Here is a 19,604-nt window from a genome sequence, read left to right on the forward strand (position 1 = left end):
AAAGCATCACTCAGCCATCTCTTGGAAGTACTTACAGTATAGTCAGTAATTTGGTTTTACACTATGGGAGAAACACAGGGCCACACTTAACTGTGACCACATCCTACACCTTCTCTGAATGTTTAACTCGGAGTCAACTGGATGACCCCCGTGTAGTGGGTTGAGTGGTGACCTCCAAAAAGGTATGTCCACGTCCTGATCGCCTGAAGCTGTGACTGTTACCTTATTTGGGAAAACGGGCTTTGCAGAGATAATTAAGTTAGGTAAATAAAGACCTTGAAATGAGGCCATAACCCAGAATGACAATGTCTTTAGAAAAGAGTCACAGAGAGGAGAAGACAAGAAGAGGAGGCGATGTGCCCACAGAGACAGAGGCAGAGACTGAAGTGCCGCAGCCACGGTCAAGGAGTGCCGACAGCCACCAGAAGCTGGGAGAGGCCGAGGGCGACCCTGTGCACACCCTGACTTCAGACTTCTGGCCTCCAGAACTAAGAAAACTTTCTGTTGTTTTAGCCACCGATTTTGTTATCATTTGTTATGGCAGCAACAGGAAACTAATCCACCCTGATATCTGCCTTTCCATACTGTCTCTTTTCTCCCTACTATTCCTGCTCAGAGATGCATCCGGAGGGGTGGGGGGGTGTACAGACACATACACACCTCATACTTCACACCGTATTAGAAACAAATGTGGGCTGAAAAACAGTCAGCATGTTAAGTGATTAATAGTGGGGCTTTTCACAAAATATTTTTGTCAAACTGGGAAATTTCCCAAGTTATGAGATGACCAATTTCCCCTTATTACTAAATCATTCCCATTATCTTATCAAACCTTTATTTTGGGGAGGAAAAAAATACTGGCCGTCCCTGGACAGTACCACATATTCTGGTGTTTAAGAGAAAGCTTAGATTTTACGATTTAAAAACAAAGGGTCATGCAAATCGGTGCCAATGTGTTTGCTAAGAATGACCTGGAACAGCCTTCCGCACGCTCGGTTTTGCCTCCAATCCTAACCCCAGAAAGAAACCTGGCAGTGGATTGGGCCTGCAGGCAGGAAGCCACCCTCCCCCCAGATGTAAATACTTTAAAATTTTTACTCACTATATGCTCACTATGTAAACATGAGAAAAACAAACAAACCTTCTGAAAATACAGAAGGTATAAAGAAGAAAGTGAAAAACCATTCACAACTAGAGGGAACATATAATCCACCACCCAAAGCGGGGAGCTTTTGAAAGCGAAGGGGAGGAAGGCTATTAATGAGTGGACAGCTTGTAAAGCAGGGCTATGCCGGGTAACCCGGAGGTATGGCCATCCTGTCTACAACTCAGGTATCTGCAAACACGTCAAGGCTGTCTTTCTACATATACACGTATGGAGATACACAGCTGTACATGAGGCCACGCTGTCCTTTCTCATTTAACGACTGACCTCAGACACCTTTTACTGCAGTCAATATAAATCTACTGCATTATTTTCAAGGAATATGACATGGGTGTGGTCACGCGGTTGGGGTTTTTTGGGTTCTGCTTTGTTTTTTGGCCATTAAACACTGCCACAATCTGCACTCTTCCCACTGCAGTACATTTTTGACTGATTAATTTCTAGAACGGGTTTCTATATGTGGCAGTGCTGGGTCAAAGGTGAGCAGAGTTTGCTTCTGGCCCAAACTGCCAACTGCTCAGGTAGCCTCTTTGCAATCCCACTCCTAGAAAAGTACGCTCCAGATTATCAAGTTCTACACCTTGATACCTTCAGAGAAATCGTTTAAAGCCAAAGTAAACTTTGAATTATTTAAAATTCCCTAGAATTATTCCTCCTTCTCCCAAGTTGACACCCTAAAATCCTGCCACCTTGATCGAACTTTAACTTGGGATGTTTATAAATCTCTTTATTTCCGTCACTTAGGGGTCTCACTAAGAGGAGAGGCCTTCTTACACACACAGCATCTTTTATTTCAAGGGCTGCAAAGTAACTGGAGAGCTGGAATCCAAACCCGAGCCTACCTGCCTGAAGTCCGGGCCGGACACTATGTTACCTCCCGAGAGCACCCAGACAGAAGGCACACGATTCACTGTCAGTTTACTATTTCACTCAGCGTATCATCACATCATTACCCAGTTTGTAGGCAACTAAGTCCTTAGGTGTTCTTTTGTCTTCTTCCTGTTTCCTTAGTTAATTTAATTAAGAGGAATCATGAAAGGTAATGAAACTCACATCAATGAACTAAGACATCTAGAAACAGATTAGGTAAAGACATGATAAATAGGAGAGAGATGGCCACTGAAATTGGACTTAAAATTTTTTTTTTATTCCATACTTCTCCCCAGTCATCAGTGAGGGGTGAGGCCGGCTGGACTGATTCCCAGTTAAGCTTACCTTGCCCAACAGCCGAGTGCATTTTTTCCATGTCAAACTTAATTTTTGATCTTCCTGGAGTGGTAAGCATCTTTTCCCACACTGTAGTTACTTCCTTAAGACAAGGAGTGATTTCTTCATAATCGAGCTTTAGGCGCTTGTTCAGCAAATCATTCTCAGAGGCTAGGACAGACAATTTAAGAGCACGTTAGTGAACGCCACGGCGCCGCGTCTCCTATTTCACAGCATGGCTGCCGGCTCGTCACCACCGCTGAGACGTCAAGCAGCTACAAGCCAGCTTAACAGGTCCAAGGTAAAGACACGGCTCCTGCCCTACCACAGCTCCCTTATCTTGGAAGAAGCTAAACACCTAGGAGGCATCCTTGATTCCTCTTAGTCCTTCACCCCCAATGGATTCTGCTGGCTCTACTGCTAAAATACACCCCACACCGATCCAATTCTATCCATCTCCACAGCTGCCCTATTAACCAGAGACATCTCAAGGGCAGGAACTACGTGTTAGAATTCCCAGCGCCTGGCACGATGAGCTCTCAACAAAGCTTCATCTAAACTAGGAGAGGCTCTCCGAGGATAGTTCCTTCTTATTTAGAGCCAAACCTCCTTTAAGTAGCTTCTACCCTTCGTCACATCTCTGCTGCCTGGGGCTGAACAGAATAAATCTACCCTTTTCATGTGGCATCTCCTCAAATATATGAAGATAGCTATTATTTCCTACCAGCCTTATTCAGCTTACAGCTGCATTAAGAAGAATTATATCTAAATTACCAAACTGGGGGTGGGGGGCGGCGAGGGCAGGGGATCTAAGAAGAATTAAAACTGACAACCTCACTCCCACCGAAAACCACTAAATCCTATTCAGACAAGGTGGTAACGTTGTCAGCCCCCATATCCACTCCACAGCATATCTCCGATCTAGACTGTGAGTTTATTGGGAAAGCAGGTAGGATACATAGCTAAGCATAAGCCAACATACAGGCTTCTGCAGAGCTGATAAACTTGTCTTCTTTATGATAATAATAAACACTTACTATACGTCTTAAGTACTTTATATTTAGTAACATTTAATCTTTTTTTTTCTCTTTTCCTTTCTTTCTTTTCTTTTTTATTGGGGTATAGTCGCTTTACAATGTTGTGTTAGTTTCTGCCGTACAACAAAGTGAATCAGCTACCTGTATACATATATACCCTCCCTCTTAGACCTCCCTCCCACCTCACCCCCCATCCCGCCCACCTAGGTCATCACAGAGCACCGAGCTGAGCTCCCTGTGTTATACAGCAGGTTCCCACTAGCTATTTTACACATGGTAGTGTATATATGTCAATCCTAATCTCCCAATTCGTCCCAACTCCCTCCCCACCACCCCCACCCCGGTGTCCACGTGTCCGTTTTCTACGTCTGCGTCTCTAGTCCTGCCCTGCAAATAGGTTCATCTGTAGCATTTTTCTAATCTTCAGGACACTGTGAGGCAGGTTTCTCTGGATGAGAAGACTGAGCCCCTCCCCCAAGGCCCAAGCAGGAGGCGGAGTGGGCCTGGGCCCCATGCCTTTCTCCACCACACTGCAGAACTTGCTGTGATTACTTACACATTTTCTGAGACTAGGCAGGTATCAATTAGGGGCCTTAAATGTTTGATAGAATCCAGCGGAGCTATCTGGACCTAGACTTTTCTTTGTGTGAAAGAGTCTCAATACAAATTTTATCTCTTTAACAGATATAGGGCCATTCAGACTTCTTTTTCTTCTTATTTCACTTTTGATAAATTGCACCTTCCAATAAGTTTGTCCATTTCATCTAAGTTGTTAAGTTTATTGGCGAAGAGTTGTTCTTAGTCCCAGAGACACTAAGTCAGTGCACACCTCGCACAATCTGCTCTCCCCCCATCCCACAAATACACACTCCCCCGCCCCAACTTTTATTCTGGAGGAGACTGAGGCTGAACAGGTCCATTACTTTGTCCAGGGCCGCAGAAGTAGGATGTGCTGGGTGCAGGATTTTTGCACCCTGGATTATTTTTTAAATAGGAATTACAGCTATTTCATTGAGTGGCTCCTGTGAGGATTAAGTGAGATGAAATATACTAACCATCTACAAGATGTCTGCTAATTAGCAAGTGCTCCACAAATTACCAAAAATATAAAAACAAAAAAATCGAAATAATGTTGCTTTACAAACCAAGTGCTGATATAACATGAAATATTTTCTTTCTCCCCATTAGAAATTGAGCGAATGATAATAACTCAAAGAATCTGGCTAATGCTAACCTGACAGTAAGATCTTAGTCATCTTATGCATGCTTTCTGTACTTAACTGACCCAGTTACCGCCTTTAAGAGTGACAAACGTGTCAAAAGATGGCACTGAAAAGGGCTGCAGAGATCCCTCATCCAGCCTCTCACTTCATGGACACAAAAACTGAAGTTCAAAGTGAGCAAGGGACTTGCCCAAGGTGATTTACTAGCTGTTGGGTGGCCAGGAGACTCTAGGCCTACTGCTGCCTCCTTCTCATCTTCTGTGATTTTTCATCTTCTGTTTATATTCTTTTCCTTCTTACTTTGAAGAACACATTTTCAAGGTCCTGCTAAATAATTCCCTGTGTGTGTGCGGAGTTCAAATTTTTTAAAAATGTCAACCCTCAATTTCTCTCAGCTTCTCATCTACACATAGTAGACGCCATGAGAGCTGAGCTATATAAGCTGAGCACATAAGGTTCAGGGCCAGCCCTGCCGAACAGCGACTGCAAGCAGTGCAAGGCTCTTGGGGCCAAATGTACATTTCTCTGGCAGTGAGTTCTGCTGTGAGCACGTCCGGATACTACAGAGCCCAGAAAGCAACAAGAGGAACCTACTCTGAAGTCAACAGAACAGAAATATCTGGCCAGAAAATGCAGCTGAAAAGGCTTATTAAGCTATGTATTTTGCTGTTGGCCCAAGCAACAGCCTGCCGTTTCAGTATCCTGACAACACTGCTCCCTAAAACCAGTGGCCTTGGGCTTCCCTGGTGGCGCAGTGGTTGAGAATCTGCCTGCCAATGCAGGGGACACGGGTTCGAGCCCTGGTCTGGGAAGATCCCACATGCCGCGGGGCGACTAGGCCCATGAGCCACAACTACTGAGCCTGCGCGTCTGGAGCCTGTGCTCCGCAACGGGAGAAGCCGCGATGGTGAGAGGCCCGCGCACCGCGATGAAGAGTGGCCCCCGCTCGCCGCCACTAGACGAAGCCCTCGCACAGAAACGAAGACCCAACACAGCCATAAATAAATAAATAAATAAATAAATAAATAAATAAATAAAATTTTAAAAATAAATAAATAAATAAAACCAGTGGCCTCCAAAATGCCTTATCAAGCAAGGCAGATGGTACAACCCCACAACAAACATCAAGGCTCTAAGGCAAGAACTTGAGATACAAGACCAAACTTTTTTATTAAATAAGTGTCTGCAAACCCATGTTTAAGAGTTTCTGGGGCTAGGAGAAACCAGGACTAAATGAGATCAAAATGTAATTTTGCAAAAGAGTCATCTAATCGCCATTGAACGTGGATGTGAGCTACAACCTGGACCGCAGACTAATAATGTTCAGGTCTGATTATGTCACCGCACAGAGCGTGCTGTGGCTGCCTGCCCCAGTTCTGCTCTATTAGCAACTGCCTTCACGGACAAAATGCTCTTCCAGCTGCCACCATCTCTTGAAAACTTAGAAAGGGAAGGAAGGCTAAGAGGCTGGGAGTCTCAGTAATTAAATGACGCCCAAACTTGTAGAGATTTTAGAAAAACTGCACTCAATATCTAATTTTTTTTTTTATAACCAACATGTAGTATTTGTTTAACTAGGAAAATATCTTTTAAAAATATCTTCAATGATAATCAATTAAAATTCAAAATTCACTGTGTTATCATTATGCCGATGTAGTATCTGCAACATTAAATTATATGACTCAGTCCAATAAGCAATATAGTGCTGACCAAAACCCATGGTTGTGGTGAGTCACCCTGCTGTCCTGCATCAGGCTGCTCCATCATCATTTATAACAGGGGAAATGGCCTTGCAGAGGGTGCTGCAGAGGACTGAGGGCCCGGGAGAGAGGCCACGCATTTCAGTCCCAACACCACTGAAAATTAGCTGTTTAACTTTTGAGGAAATCACAATTCAGCTTCCAATGGTCTACAATGAAGTGAAACAGATTTAGATGACGTGGTTTGATTCTTTCTTGAACGCAGTGCTCCCGGAATAGTAATAAATATTTGATCCATATATTCAAATGCCAGGAAAAAGGCTTATCCATAGTAAGAACCTCCTCCTATATGCTCCTCTCATTTCTTTCCCAAAAAGCACGCAATTCAGCCTGAATTCCTGATCAACTGCAAGAGCCACTTCCAGCTGCAATTTAACCTTCCTTTAAAAGTAACTGGAAAAAAAAAAAAAAAAAAAGCGATAAAATGACTGCCTCTCTAGTGCACTCCTGGTTGGTTCTTATCTAATCTTGCTTCTGTATTTAATGATTCTGTGCCCCCCATGCCACCCCAACAAAACTAACTAAATGTTTTTAGGCCATTCATGATCAGGCTCTTATTGTTGATTATTTTTCTCAGCAATACAGGTACTGTATGCACTGACGCAATGCTTCCTAAATGATATTTAGCAAGTTTATTATGCTTTCACCACCAAGATAAGCATATGTTGGACTTTACAGAGCTAAGGAGAGGAATAAATTCAAACAGTAAAAATAAGAGACCACACAGGACAGAACCCTGCTGGATGAAACAAGGAAGCAGCAAATGAGGATGCTGGCAACGGCTAGTGAACAAGGGCAAGGTGTTCCAGGTACCTTAGGAAACCCTTCCCTGCCCATTCTAGTCTGCCTGGTCACCATTTACACGGCTTTACAAAAGCTTTGCCACTGTGGCAATCTGATCTTGTCTCATCAGTTACAGCCACGATTCCTCCCAACGGTCCCAAGAAGCCAGCCAGCATCCTTCCCATTTTAGAACTACGCCCTGATTTTCTGTAGCTGCCATCTGCAAGAAGACTGGCCAGGAAAAGCATTAAGGTTTATGACCTACATGATGAATATAAGTGCCTTTTTACTTTTCAACAAAAATCCCCACCAACATACACATGATTATAAGCACTGTGCTCCAAAGCTGTCATTTAGTCAATGGAACACTCAGCGATGCCATCACTATTAAATCTCTTCTAGACATCTGCCTTTAGAATTACCTTCAAGAACATACAAGAAAATGGTAGAAAAATAGACTTGGAAGAAAACTTAGCATTCACTGCTCTAAACTCCCCTCACCATGGCATCCCTTTCCATAGCAGCCTCATGGGATAAGCTGTCTCTCTCAGCTTCAATACTGGGCACTGGAGAGCCCACTACACCCATAAGTAGACAATTCCAAGTGCTCAACTACTCTCTTATCAAAAGGTCTTATTACTTTGTACTTGACTCTTGTTTTTGGTCAAAGATGACATACGTATATGGACAATGAACCTTATTCACCAGATTTGGTGTCTTAACTTTCAGCTCTATACAAACATCACAATAAAAGATGAAGATCTGCAATCAAGGAGGAAGTTAATTCCAAAATTGCTCTGGACAGGGCCAGCATGTACTACTTGTACAGCCTCCCTTTTAAAGTGTATGTCCAGATTTCCCAACCAAAATCCTCCTTTTTTTATATCCAGGCAGCTTTCTGCACTCCAAGACCCGTGCTCTTTGCAGTATACCACCCAGGGTACATAAAACTCAGCTCCTTAGCTACTTTGCAAATAATATTTATTGGTTCAAATGACTATGGAAACAGGAAATGAACAGAATCTAAACTTTCAAAGTTCATGGCTTATTTTGACACTAACATAACCCTGGGCTTCTCTGAGCATTAGTTTCCTCTTCAGGCTATACCTGCCTTCTAGAGCTGTCACCAGGATTAAATGAGTCTGTCCTTATAAAACCCTGATATCAGTACAGGTAGAGCTCAGCTAACTTGAAGTCTAGTTCTCTATTTTTCAGGTTACCTGCCACTCACTAAAAATGCACATAGAGTGAGGTTATGAACTTTAATGATTTAGGTAGGATCAGTTCATACCTAGTACCAGGCAAAGACTACGGTTGAGGACAAAGCAGGGGGAGAGAGAGAAAGAGGAAAACAAAAAACGCTTTTCAGAGAGTTAAAGCTTACATTTGAAGGATGTCTCTCAGAAGATTTAATTTAATACAATTGGCGAGATTATCATTAAATCTCCAGAAAGTGAAAAGTACTAACTTTGCTTTGGAAAAGTAACAGGTATTTAATATGCATGTGTGTATGTATGTATGTTAGAGTACATTGCCTTTTTCTTTTTTTTTTTTTTTTAAAGAATAACACGCTTATGTCTGATATGCTTCACTTCAGAGTCAGGACAAATTAAATCATCATCAGGCCTGTTAAATATAAAAAATGGCAAACCAACCTTGCAGCTTCTGATTTTCCTTCTCCATCCTGAGAAGCAGTATCTGTTGTAGAATGGCCTTTTGCCACAGCTCTCGAAGTTCATGAGATGTCCTTTTCTTTTCCTCTGGGACAGGGCCAAAGGGTCCATCTTCACAAACTGGTTCTAGAGGAGATCGTGGGGGAAGCTCTCCCAGCTCTGAATAATCTGGGGAGGAAAAAGGACATTTCAGAATGGTCATTTTTCTTTTTTTTCCTTTTCTTCCTCTTTATTTTGTTTTCTTTTTGTAAGTGAAGTACAGTTGCTGTACAATATTAAATAAGTTATAGGTGTATAATATAGTGATTCACAATTTTTATAATTATTTTTTTAATTAATTTTTTTATTGGAGTATAGTTGCTTTACGGTGTTGTGTTAGTTTCCGCTCTACAGCAAAGTGAATCAGTTATACATATATATATCCCCTCTTTTTTAGATTTCCTTCCCATTTAGGTCACCACAGAGCACTGAGTAGAGTTCCCTGTGCTGTACAGTAGGTTCTCATTAGTTATCTATTTTATACATATTAGTGTATATATGTCAATCCCAATCTCCCAATTCATCCCACTCTTCCTCCTCCCCTTGGTAACCATAAGTTTGTTTTCTAATCTGTGTGATTCACAATTTTTAAAGCTTATACTCCATTTATAGTTAATATAAAATATCGGCTATATTCCCTGTGTTGTATAATATATCCTTGTAGCTTATTTTATACATAATAGTTTGTAGCCCTTATTCCTCTTCCCCCTCATTCCCCCTCCCCGTTGATAACCACTAGTTTGTTCTCTGTGTGTCTGCTTCATTTTTGTTATATTCACTTGTATGTTGTATTTTCTGGATTCTACATAAGTGAGATCATACAGTATTTGTCTTTCTCTGTCTGACTTATTTCACTTAGCATAACGCCCTCCAAGTCCATCCGTGTTGCTGCAAATGGCAAAAATTCATTCTTTTTTATGACTGAATAGTATTCCATTGTACGCATATATACCACATCCAGAATGGTCATTCTTCAATAAAAATTTATATTTAAACATAGTGCCTGATCAGAAAATTCTGCTCATTCAGATATTATACAATGATATCACCAAATTTAAAAATCAAGTTTTAATATGCATTGAAAAACTACACCTGAGCCACAAACATCAAACAAATTATACATCAAATAGTAAGCAAAAGTCGCATCAGCTGAGGAAATGTTCAAAGATATCCACTTTGTAAAGTATAATACTTTATCCTCTTCTGAGTTAACGAGTGTATTATTGATAACAACAGCAAACATTCATACAGTGCTTTATACCAGACTGTTCTGAGGGTTTTATATATAATAGTTTATTTAACACTCAACCACCCTAACATGTAGGTACGGTTAACTATTCAGTTTTAAAGAGAAGCAAACTAAAGCACAGGAGTTTACGTGCCTTGAATGCCACAAAGCTGGAAAATCGTAGAGCCAGGGTTGGAACCCAAGCAGTCTGGCTTTTATGTACATTCTTAACCACTGTGTTGTATATAAGGCTAGGTGTTTTTTAAAAAGATTAAAACTTACTTAACAGCCAAGAGTAACAGTGACCATTAATAAATCCTCTACCAAGTGCTGGGCACCACGCCAGGTGTTTTATATGGACAGACTCATTTCATCCTGATGCCAACTCCAGAAGGCAAGTATTAGCCTGAAGAGAAAACTATGCTTCAGAGAAGCCAAGTAATTTGCCCAGGGTGAGACAATGAATAAGTTCATGCTTTCTGTAGATACCCCTCCAATTTAGATATGCCTACAATTCAAATGTCTCCTATGCCATCAATTTTCAAATTTCTATTTCTTAGTTGAAATCTCTTTACAGTTCAGGAATTTGTGCCTTTCCCAACTGCAGACACTCTGCTGCTGGTACAGTGTTGTTGTATCTCACTGATACCTTACGGACACGCACAGAGACCATCCCACTGGTTCACTATGAAACTAGCGAAGTTCCCATACAAGTGGACCTCATCTGACACAGTGCATTCTTAACACATGCCGTGAAAAGCCCCGCGCAGGCAACCTGAGTCTCACAACCCCCCTGTAAGACAATACACTACCTCTTCCATTCAACAGCTCCAACACAATTCCATGTTATGGCTAATTTATAGAACAGTCATCACCATTGCTCTTTATCTAAAGCTGGGTTTGTTTTCCTGCTATGAAATCAAGTACAAGCTACAAAATGTTTAATTTCCTAATGTAACTTGTCCATCTTAACCCCTCTTTAAAGTACAGGATTTTTAAACAAATGATAAGACATTAAGAATGCCTTATAATCTCTGTAAGCATTTAAATGCTTATCATCACATTTTTATTTATGTTTATTTCATTATGACCCTGTTAAACAAATGAATTAAAATTCTACTTCTTTTGGAGGTAATAGACCATTTATGCTCGTTACAAGAGGATGCTCACGTGTAATGGTCAATATAAAAGCAAGAATTAAAATTGTCTATATTGTATGATCTCAATTTTATAAGTATTAGGAGAGGCAGTACAGTTCCGTGATCAATAGGTCAGGCTCTGGAGCCCGGCTGCCTGGTTTTTAATCGAGACTCTGCATTTATGGATTTTGTGATCTTTAGCAAGTTGCTTAACCTCTTTGTGCCTCAATTTCCCAATCTGTTAAGTGGGAATAACAGCACCTCCCTCATAGTGGTGTTATAGGGATTGAGTTAATACATACCATACAACCCACCTAAAACAGGGTCCAACACACAGTAATACAGTGAACATTAGCTCTTATTGTTTGCTAGCACATATTCATTAAGGGCACAGAAAAAAATACTGGAAGGAAACGCATCAAAATTTAGTCACTCAACATTGTAAGCTCTGAGAAGGCTAGAACCTTGCCACCTTGTCGACGGGGGTCTGTCCAACACCAAGCAGTCCCTGGCACCCAGCAGACGTTTGATAAATAATTGTTGAATAAAAGAAGAGATAGGTAGGTACTGGGTTTGGTGTGCTTGAAGTTCTTCTTTGTATTTCCTGTATTTTCTAAATGTGTGATAATAAACATTTTTATAATCAAAAAATTAAAGAAAATGCAAACCTGTTCTGATTTAAATCAAAGATTAAAAAATGTTCTCTTGCAAAACACTCAGAAGATAAGTCACCCCTCACAACCTGTATACTCAGGATTACTCACTATTGAACACAATATAGTCTAAATTAATCCCTTTTTCAAAAGGAACTTTAGTCAGTATTCTTATTTAATCTTACTCTGCAGCTTGGAGTCTTCTACTTGAGCCCTTTCCCTTTATTTTGTTTTTGTTTTGTTTTCCTCTTTTACCATCTTGGCTGTTGAAACTCTGCTGGACCCTGCAGTTATGATTCAAGTTCTGCTTTATCTCATACTGGAAGTATTTACACTCCCTCTGGTTCGTAAAAGATTCTTGTTCCCAAAAAGTGATTCTTGTGAGCTGTCAGGGCCAACGTGGCAGGCGCAGGAGTGGTGGTTAGAGAAGCATTTCAACGGACCTTCACGTGTATAGCGGAAAAGAACCCAGGGACCGTCCCGTCAACAGAGCATCGGGTGGACTTAATCTGGAGATTCCTTCCCATTCTTAAACCCTGCCAGTAAGACGAGGGCTCAACTCTCCTAGTCTCCTTCCTCAAACCGCATCTTTCCTGTCTGCCTCAGCCTTTCTCCTCCCGAGTGTCTTGAAAATTCCTACCATGTTAACTTTCAAACTGCGGAGCAATAAACAGAGCAGCTGTGCCTCAGGCTGGGCTGATGGAACACGTCTAGGAGTTCTGGCTGTTTGGTCCCTGGATCTACTTACTCTCTGCCAACTAAGCTGATGACAAGAACCACAGTCTATAGATGCTTATGAAGCTCCAGGTTTTGCTATTTTCCTATTCAGATAAATTAGATCTGCAAAGAGTCCAAGCATTGTTTGGTGATGACGCCTGCGAGGTTTAAGACATAAACTGCCTCCCTAGGGTTCTCTACTTTCGCCTTCTTTTTCTTATTATTAATCACGGCTCAGTTCGTTGAGCTCTTACCATGTGATGGGTCCTCGGCACAGATAAGCCTGTCTGACTGTCACAACCACCTCATGAGATAGGTGACGTTATCCCCTTTCTACAGCCGAAATAACTAAGGTGCAGTGAGGTTTTGTAACACGGCCAAGGTCACACCTCTGCTAAGAGCCAGACCCTCAATTTGAAGCAAGGTATATTTTCCTCCAAAGTAAAAAATGCTTACCCAGTGCCTCTAACTTCCAGATGCACAAACATCACGTGGGTATCGTGCTGAAATGCAGATTTTTGACTCAGTCTGAGGGAAGCCTGAGAGTCTGCATTTCCATTAAGTTCCCAGGTGATGCCACCATCGCTGGTCTCAAAACATACTCCGAACGGCGGGCTCCACATCACGTTTTTACTCTTCACTCCCTCACGTAACCTTAGGTACTTATTATCATGACAGCTCTTCGTTTTCTTTCGCTGTGACTGCTAGAACCCAGTCCAAATGCTGCTGTCAGCTGCCTGAATTCAGGCCTTCCCACATGGTCAGAGCTCATCCCAATCTTGGTCAGGGCACCAAGGCCCCTTGCAGAATACAAAGACGGATTAGGAGCACTGGTGTTAATTTCACCTCTGAATTCACTAAATAAAGGCTAATCCACTGTAAAGGTCAGCAAATAAACCTAACAATTTACAGCAGGGTTTCTCTATCCCAGCACTACTGACACTTTGGGCTGGCTAATTCTTTGTCATGGGGGACTGTTCTGTGCATGGTAGCATGTTTATCAGCACCCCTGGGCACTACCTACTAGATGACAATAATATCCGCCCACGCCAGCAGCGACCATTAAAAATGCCCAGACATTGCTAAATGTCCCCTGGGGAGAAGGGGGAACAAAATCATCCCCAGTGAGAACCTGAATCAGAATAAAATACCCATCACTTACTCTCTCCTAAACCCTGGGAAGGGGTAAAATATATCCCCTTTGCCCAAGTTTATTTTATGTGGTAACAGTTACAGATGTTATAGTCTATAATTAACAATTTTTAAAAATATACTATCTTTTGTTCATATTAAGAGTAGCCTAGTTACAAAGTAGTCAGTAATTTACAAAAGGGGGATAGATAAATATCTGTTTATTCTAAATGTGGCCTGGCTAATCTTATCAATGCCAAAAGACCCAGATTTGGGACAAGGCTATAGCTCTGTGATCAGTCCTCTTTCACGCGTGCGTGTGCATACGTGTTTGGGGTGCAGTCTTATGAGATGTGTACTCGTGTACATAGGGGGTTGAATGGAGCGGCAGGGGGAGGATACCAACGTGAAAATGTTGGACAGCTGTTGACTGAGAACCTTGTTCTAATAATAAATATGTTCACTGTTTTAACTTGGATCATTCCTAAGCCATTTACACTAGTATTTGTTGAGTCTCTTATATGTACCCAGGATGTGATGTGCTCAGTGGTCTAAGAAAGGCTTTGCTGTTTCTAATATTCTCCAGAACAACAGTGGGGATCTGGCTTCTGTCCTCGACTTCTATTCTTGCTGAGAGGCAGCCGGCTAGAGGCTCAGGTGGAAGAGCGCGCCTCAGTGCAGCTGAGGCTGAGCAGGGGGCTGCCCCACCCCTCTCTGTAAACCTCTGTAAATGCGTACACCTTTTGGGTTCCAGTCCCTCGGGGCAAGATGTGAGAGATGACATTCACCGCCAACTGCCCCAACTGCGGGGACCACAGGCACCGACAGACAGCTTTATAAAGTCTGCAAAGCCACAAAACCACAGGGTTGCAGGAACAGGTCAGCCTGGGATTGGCTTTTACTATTCTGACATCTCCTGCAATGACAGGATGTAGAAGGCTTAAATTATGTAGACTCTCAGAAACAATGGCCTTCAGTGGGTTCTAAGAATTTTAAAACCAGCCATAATTCAGGAGCCCTAAGAGACAACTGCCTGCGTCTAAATCACTGCTGTGACATTCTCAATAGAGTCATAAATATGATCTCTGCTGGTGTGTCGATATCGTAGATGCCGAACTGTTCTCCGACCGCTCTGTGCTGCTGCGTCCTCTCTGCACACATGTGTGTGGGGAAGAGTGTGACATCACACTGTTGGCGTGATAGGGCAGGAGGAAAAGGAACATGCACACGGCCTCACATCTGTCCAGCCTCCGGCTCTGCAAAGTCTGGAATACAGGGCTCCTTTCCTATGCTTTCACAAGACACTGATACCAAGGTTGAACTGCAGTTCTCCTCCCTTTAAAGACATGACATTAAATCACGCATCAGCTGCCCCGTAAGAAAGAGGAGCCCCAGGAAGAAAATGAAGAGACAGACCCTTATTCTCCAATATTCCGCTTTTTTCTGTTATCCCACAACAGAGCAGTTTATAACTCTCGCCATCCCTCCTGAAAAATCCTGGTCTCCCATGCCAAAAGAAAAAGAAAATGTTTAAAATTCCAGTTACTCTCAAACTTCTGTTTGAACGACATGAATAGACCTTGGAAACAAGAATTAAAACTGAACATTAAATCTCTGGAGAAAAGTTAACAACAGCAGGGATTAACATCTGCAGCATCTGTTGTTACCAAGAGCTGAAGAAAATTTCTTAAAAAAACAAAGTAAAATGAATGTGTCGATTTAAGAAAGAAACAGGCAGTCCTCTAATGAATGCTGTCAAACTGTTTACAAAGTGCAAACTTTACCTATACTACAATGGAACACAGATGCCAGCAGAGCAGAGATTTCTGCAGTCCCTGCCGTATCCCGTGCCTGGGAAACAGCAGAGGCACATGGAAAAGTCACGAACAAACAGATTCATTTACCCGAGATCTCTCTACACTCTACTCTGACTACTTTGGATGTTTTATGGAAAATAACCCAAAAACAAGAAACTTGCTATTTTTCTACAGTTGCATTATATGATGGTCTAGCTACAGGAAAACAGAATTTTTAAATAATAACATTCTTTTTTTAAAAGAAATATTTAAAAATTTTTTTCACCTGCTGCTAGAAATCCAGATATGAATATGTCACAGTCCCTCAAATTTCAAACAGGGTGATTGGGAGAAGTACACAACTGCTGAGAAATACAAAGAAAATATTCTAGAAGTTCAGCAAAGAAAATGAATTTCTCCTGTGTATCAGGTCAAGGGCATAGGCCCTGGAGCCAGATACCTGCGATCAAATCCCTGCTCCACCACTCATCTAGCTACTTAACCTCAAACAGGTGGTTTGAACACCTTATACCTGTATCCTCATCTGCAAAATCTGCATTCTAGTGCCTCTCAGAGGATTAGTGTGAGCATTAATTAGGCAAACATGTGGAAAAAAAGATAAGCCTGGCACATAGCAAGCATTCGATAAAATGTCAGCTATCCTTCTTCTTACTGGCATCAGGTTTTAGGAACTGGTAGCTGTTCTTTAAGGACAAGTAAAATTCAGACAGGTGGAAATGACGGGCACCACGTCTGGTACAGGGAGCTGCATCACAAGGCATGCAGGCGAATATCAGTTATCATGCACGACGGACCCATTCTGCTAATGACCAGATGGTGCACGTGCAAACAGAAGAGAAGAATATGGTCAGGCCCAGATTACAGACAGCATTGACTGCCTGGTTACTTTAGGTATTAATTAGTGGGAATCATGGAAGATTTGGGGTTTTTATAGTTTTCAAAAGAAAATTTATTTCATTTATGCATTCTTTAGCGTTGGAAAGATATCCCAGCCAGCAGGGAATGGAGAGCTTGGCGGATTCGACAAATGAAGGGCTATTATGAAACAATGTGAAAAAGTGCTAGGGTTGGGGGGTAAGCTCTGAAGACAGAAGAGCGAGCCAAACTCTGCCTGAGACGGGGTGCAGCGGGGTGGTGGTGCTGAGGGGATGTAATGGGGAGGCAGGCACACAAGTTTTTTTTTTTTTAGGAAAACAGACAAGAAATTCAGAAACTAAAAACAGCAGCAAGAGCCCTGCAGATCTTTATCCCTATGCCCTCCCAAATCAGCCATCTGGGGTGAGTTTCCAAGGCTCTATTAAGATGCGTTTTGGACTCAGCCTGGCAAGGAGCTGTGACAACAGCTCACAGCTCGAGGGGAAGCAGGAAGGCGCAGGGCGGGGATGGGGGGCGGGGGGAGAGCCAGACAGAGGCACGGAGAAGATGACTGAAGGGAAGGCGCACAGCGGGAGCTCCTGGGGAGCCGGGGGGGCCAGCCGACAGTGCCCCCGGCTTCCTCCCTCCCTCCGGAGCTGAGCTGGGAGCACAGGCAAGAAGCAGCCCCGTGGGGGGAGGTAGGGCCTGGGAAAGTCAAGGCCTACATAAGCTTGAAAACAATCAAGAAAAGGCTGTAGATACATGAAGTTTTATTTAGTGCACTGGATAAAATTACCCTTTCAGAGGGACTTCCCTGGTGGTCCAGTGGGTAAGACTCCACGCTCCCAATGCAGGGGGCCCGGGTTCGATCCCTGGTGGGGGAACTAGATCCCACACGCATGCTGCAACCAAGAGTCTACATGCCGCAACTAAAGATCCCACGTGCCACAATGAAGACCCCTGGCAGCCAAAATAAATTAAAAAAAAAAAAATTATCCTTTGAAATGAATGGCATTTGTTTTTGTATCTGCAAAGGGGATAATATTGTACTTTTTGGGAGGGCCGAAGGTCGGGGCTCTCGTTTCTTGATTAAAGACAATAAAACTATAAAGAGGAACAAACATCCAGCCTCAGTCGGCATACGAAATGCTGATCTTCGTCACAATTTGATCTCTTCTATTACCGCTTATATAACCTTGAATTTCAAATTGTGGTTCCTGCAGTTTTATGAGACACGTTGAGGTGGAAAAGAGCCACCACCACCAAAGGCCCTTGGGTCAGGGCCACCAGGACAGGTGAGGGGGTGAGTCCAGGACCCAGGCCTGCCCCCAGGGGACCCCCCCTGCTCACTCTGCTTCCTTCCCCTGGCCTGTGAGGGAAATCGTCAGCACTCAGAGGGGCCCGGAGACGTAGGGCTGAACGGGGCACTGGAAGGTGACTCAGCTCAACCCCCCTTCCCTTCCCAACGGGGAAAGTGAGGCCCGCATAGTTCACCCCGAGCGCTTACTTGTGCCAGGCAGCGTGCTTTCCAAGTACCCACACATCTCACCCTCACCACCGCCCAGTAAGCGAGGACTGCTGTGACAGCCTCGGCGACCAAGGCCTGAGACGTGGAGCTGGTTTGCTGGTGGAGCCGGACTGGCTCATCCCAGGGCCTCGGGGCGACGGGAATGAACACAGAAGAGGGGAAGAAGGCCCTGATTCCACCTGTGCTGCCACTCAGCAACCCGGAAAGCAGCACGGCCCTGACCGCTCCTGCCTCGGCCTCCTCATCCAGAGACCACAGTCGATGACAGCACCCACCTCCCACCGCTCTGATGCAGGGATTAAATGAGAACCCTTGAGAGCGCTGACAGCGGCGCTCGGCCAGGGGTCCCCGAACAGGGGTATGTGCTGAATTGCTCTTCTCCTCATTATTCTATTTTAATCTAAACCTGGCAAAATCTTTGTGCTGTTTAGACTTCTCCACAGTCAGACTGGGGCTGGGGATAAAAAAAACTGGTTTGCTGAAGGATACTGGGGAAGACAGACACGTACTCTATGAAGAAAATAACAGTGTTGTCCTGGTCACCACCTTAGTGTGTCCAGGACCCGTGGTCCCAAGAGGCAGGAAGCACTGGAGAGGCCCAGCCACTCTTACAGCGGCTGGGCTGCCCTTCTGGCCTTTCTTTGTGTGGCTGACTTCCTCCTCCAGAGCTCAGCTCCAAGGTCGCGTCTGGGAAGTCTGCTCCTGTCACTCCCTGCCAGGTCCTTTATGCTCCCTCGGCACCGTGGCAAACCTCAGCCGAGCCTCTCAGAGTCTGAGAACGGCATCCCTGGGGCTGGCAATCACTGCCCTGAGCACAGACGATAACGCCAGAGCAGCTCAGAGGAGCAGGAGGTCAGGGCAGCCCCGGAGCATCTTGGGAAAGGTGAAGCACAAGGGAGAGAAGTCGAGGGGGACGGTCTAGGCGAAGGGAACAAGGAAAGCCAGGCACCGAAGGAGGAAGGAACAAGTGGTGCCTCCACGCGGCATCCAATTCCAGGCCCAAGTGACCGGGGCTCAGCTCTTTCCGACAGTTCTATTCTCAAGTTCATGAAAAACTATTTGAAAACTTTATATAAACTTTACATACATCTATCTATATGGAGATATGTGGATATCTGACATTTAGGTAGATACACAACGTTTTATATATAAAGCTTTATAGGACACATTACACATTAAGGTGTTGATCACCTCTCGGACCAAACAATCATTTAGTTCATCCCGAGAACAATGGTGAAATGAAACCAACCTCTGTCCCCGAAGGGGACAGCTGAGTAGGCCACCATGACAGGGGTGACAGTGTGACAAGTGGCAGGACAGGAGCCCACAGGGGTGGCCAAAGTAAGTGCAGAGGGCTATGATGGAAGACCCACCTAGTCTGCCCCTTCCGTGGGGAGTGGGCAAGGGGCAGTGGTGGAGGGAATGGTCACGTCCTAAGTCCTGCAGCGTGCCCAGGAAGGCCACCCCCTGTGAAGGGAGGGAATTGAAACAGCCCATCGCGGTGAGTTCCTGGGGAGTTTCGAGCAGTTCCACACGACCCTGGGAAAGTGCGGGTGGGGTGAGGTGGGGGGAGAGCACGCAGAGAGTGAGAAACGAGTCTGGTCAGACAGTGAAGGCCTCCTGTGCTAGTGAAGCAAGACCGCCATCATA

General features: G+C 43.8%; 1 protein-coding gene across 7 annotated transcripts in view; it reads right to left on the reverse strand.

Moving 5' to 3' along the window:
• The window catches only part of TBC1D1 (TBC1 domain family member 1), a 289,772-nt gene that overhangs the window by 93,823 nt on the left and 176,345 nt on the right, over positions 1-19,604 (reverse strand). For all 7 annotated transcript variants that reach the window (XM_059923208.1, XM_059923211.1, XM_059923206.1 and 4 more), the window contains 2 exons: positions 8,830-9,015; positions 2,381-2,542 (listed from right to left, as the gene is read on the reverse strand). In XM_059923208.1, coding sequence (XP_059779191.1) covers positions 2,381-2,542; positions 8,830-9,015 — 348 coding nt within the window. The remainder of the gene's footprint in view (positions 1-2,380; positions 2,543-8,829; positions 9,016-19,604) is intronic.

Source organism: Balaenoptera ricei, chromosome 5 (assembly GCF_028023285.1).
Source record: "Balaenoptera ricei isolate mBalRic1 chromosome 5, mBalRic1.hap2, whole genome shotgun sequence".
NCBI lineage: Eukaryota > Metazoa > Chordata > Mammalia > Artiodactyla > Balaenopteridae > Balaenoptera > Balaenoptera ricei.